Source organism: Penaeus japonicus, unplaced genomic scaffold (genome assembly GCF_977035675.1).
Source record: "Penaeus japonicus unplaced genomic scaffold, GWHDUDI00000001_assembly GWHDUDI00000037, whole genome shotgun sequence".
NCBI classification, from domain to species: Eukaryota; Metazoa; Arthropoda; class Malacostraca; order Decapoda; family Penaeidae; genus Penaeus; species Penaeus japonicus.
Genome location: NW_028234439.1, coordinates 2,543,962 through 2,546,461, shown reverse-complemented (window position 1 = coordinate 2,546,461; position 2,500 = coordinate 2,543,962). Strand labels below are relative to the sequence as shown.

Sequence of the window (2,500 nt, the reverse complement as noted above, 5' to 3'; positions counted from 1 at the left end):
ATATATATATATATAAGTATATATATATATATATATATATATATATATATACACTAGGGCCGTATTAGAGTGCGGATGAATTGCAGCACGGTAAACGAGCAATATATGATAAACGGAAATATATAGATGATTTAGGCAACTAGGTAAACTTCTAAAATCGACAACGAAATGTCACCTGAAACTACACCTGCATATATTCTATAAATTTTACAAGAATAATATTGATGGGAATTATCAAATTGTACTAATCGTATAAATTCTTCCAATGTGGCCACTCCAGTCTATACAACCAGGCCTGCTCGTGATTCCCAGACACGTTTAATACATGTTGAATGGCAGTTCACATAGGCGAGCTATTACTTCCCAAGATCTAAAGTCCTGCGTCCTTGGTGCTTGACTCCATCTTGTTATGCAATCACCTCCCTTCCCCTTTTCAAACATTCTGGATCCGACATAGTCCTATTTCTTTAGGATATATTCTTGTCTAATAATTCGTAGTATTTTCATTCAAATGATGAAATCCTAGTGACCGGAAAAGTGGGCGTGGCTATGTATCGCTTGTCAAGGTCAATAGAAGTCACGCCTACGTTTCTCGAAGTATATAAGACACAGAAGGAAAGGCCTTTACATGATATACAGCAAATTCAGCAAACATGTTCCTTAAGGTGAGAAAAAAAATAATCTAAAAACTAGTGGAATATCCTGGCAGTATAAACCATTTACTTTGCACATATCTATAGCTTTTTATCGCAATATAGGTAGACTTTTCAAACTATTAATGGAAACTTTATTTCTGGTGTTCCAGTTGAGTGTCGTGTTGGGTTTGGCAGCTGCCGCTCTGGCCGCTCCATCACAGCCTCCCTACGGCTACACTCCACCTCCTTCCTATCAAGTAAGTAGCTTGGCTTAACATATCATATACTGTAATTTAAGCATTGTTCTCTCAGCCGCTTTAACGTCTCTTTAGCCTTTAATTTTAATCAATGAATTGCCTCCTAATATCAACAAATATTTATTTTTCCATATTAGTCCCCAGCTCAGTACAACTTCGACTGGCTCGTGAAGGACGACTACTCCGGTAACGACTACGGCCACCAGGAGTCCCGCGACGGCTACAACACACAGGGAACCTACTACGTGCAGCTTCCCGACGGTCGCCTGCAGAAGGTCACCTACTACGTGGACGGCGACTCTGGCTACGTAGCCGAGGTCAGCTACGAGGGCGAAGCTCAGTACCAAACTCACGGAGCTTCATACCATCCCACGCCTTCATACCAGCCTACGCCTTCATACCATCCCACGCCTTCATACCACACTACACCTTCATACCACACTACACCTTCATACCACACTACACCTTCATACCAGACTACACCTTCATACCACCCTACACCTGCCTACAGTCCAACGCCCTCTTACAGACCAACTCCTTCTTACCAGCCGAATCCTCATCATTGAGAAGTCTATTCATAAAGCGAAAATTTAGATTCATTATTTTGTAACTATTATTGAATAAATGCATATAATTACAAAGGCTATTTTCCTTTATAAGAAACCTTCATATGGATATTCTATCGCAAACAACATGATATATATGTATATATATATATATATATATATATATATATATATATATATATATATTCATTGAAAAGTCTATTCATAAAGCGAAAATTTAGATTCATTATTTTGTAACTATTATTGAATAAATACATATAATTACAAAGGCTATTTTCCTTTATAAGAAACCTTCATATGGATATTCTATATGGATATGTATATATATATATATACACAGACACACACACACACAAACACACACACACACACACACACACACATATATATATATATATGTATATATATATATATATGTGTGTGTGTGTGTGTGTGTGTGTGTGTGTGTGTGTGTGTGTGTGTGTGTGTAATTAAAGGCTAGACAGTATTATGTTAATAAAAAATAAATCAGTGACACTACTGAGGGGATGAAAATAAAAAGTACTTGTGGGATAGGACTGATAGCGCATTAATGGAGTATTTTCAGCAAGGGGCAGTATTCACAGAGAACCTTGCAAATACAATTGGAAATAGGAAAGATTCGGTGATCTACTTAGTATGAAGATAAACATAATCTGGAAACTCAATAAAATACGCAGAGATTTCTAAGAACGGAATGCAGGAAGAATAGAAATACAAAAAGTGAAATATATGAATAAAATGCAATGTAATCTCGTGAGGTTTGAGCTGATGAGCATATGTGTAGTATGATAGTGCTTGTAGCATAGGGAAATGAAGGAAAAACATGCATAAGACCGGGAGATCTAGGAAACTAAGTGTGTGATTAGGACCGATACTAAGATGATATCATATATATATATATATATATATATATATATATATATATATATATATATATGCATATATAAATATATATACATAAATCCCCAAGATCTACATAGCCATAAGACCAACAATAAGTTAGTAACTTATAAATCTTTAC

General features: G+C 35.9%; 1 protein-coding gene across 3 annotated transcripts; it reads left to right on the top strand.

Moving 5' to 3' along the window:
- The first annotated feature begins 653 nt into the window (after nt 1-653).
- On the top strand, nt 654-1,524 carry LOC147467147 (uncharacterized). Of its 3 annotated transcripts, none has more exons than XM_086532643.1 (4): nt 654-665; nt 806-892; nt 1,030-1,289; nt 1,374-1,524. In XM_086532643.1, exons 1-4 carry the CDS (start codon nt 654-656, stop codon nt 1,456-1,458), a joined length of 444 nt encoding a protein of 147 aa, XP_086388769.1. In that variant the 3' UTR covers nt 1,459-1,524. The 3 variants fall into 3 exon arrangements, with proteins under 3 accessions (XP_086388769.1, XP_086388770.1, XP_086388771.1); XM_086532644.1 differs by having other exon boundaries at nt 1,030-1,313; nt 1,404-1,458; XM_086532645.1 differs by lacking the exon at nt 654-665 and having other exon boundaries at nt 773-892.
- Nucleotides 1,525-2,500: the final 976 nt, after the last annotated feature.

What these genes read in the sequence shown, in the direction of transcription:
- LOC147467147 (XM_086532645.1), top strand. Translation starts at nt 779, where the DNA reads ATGGAAACTTTATTTCTGGTGTTCCAGTTGAGTGTCGTGTTGGGTTTG. An exon ending in CTCCACCTCCTTCCTATCAA is followed by an intron (nt 893 to 1,029) that starts GTAAGTAGCTTG and finishes TTTCCATATTAG; the next exon opens with TCCCCAGCTCAGTACAACTT. An exon ending in TCATACCAGCCTACGCCTTC is followed by an intron (nt 1,290 to 1,373) that starts ATACCATCCCAC and finishes ATACCAGACTAC; the next exon opens with ACCTTCATACCACCCTACAC.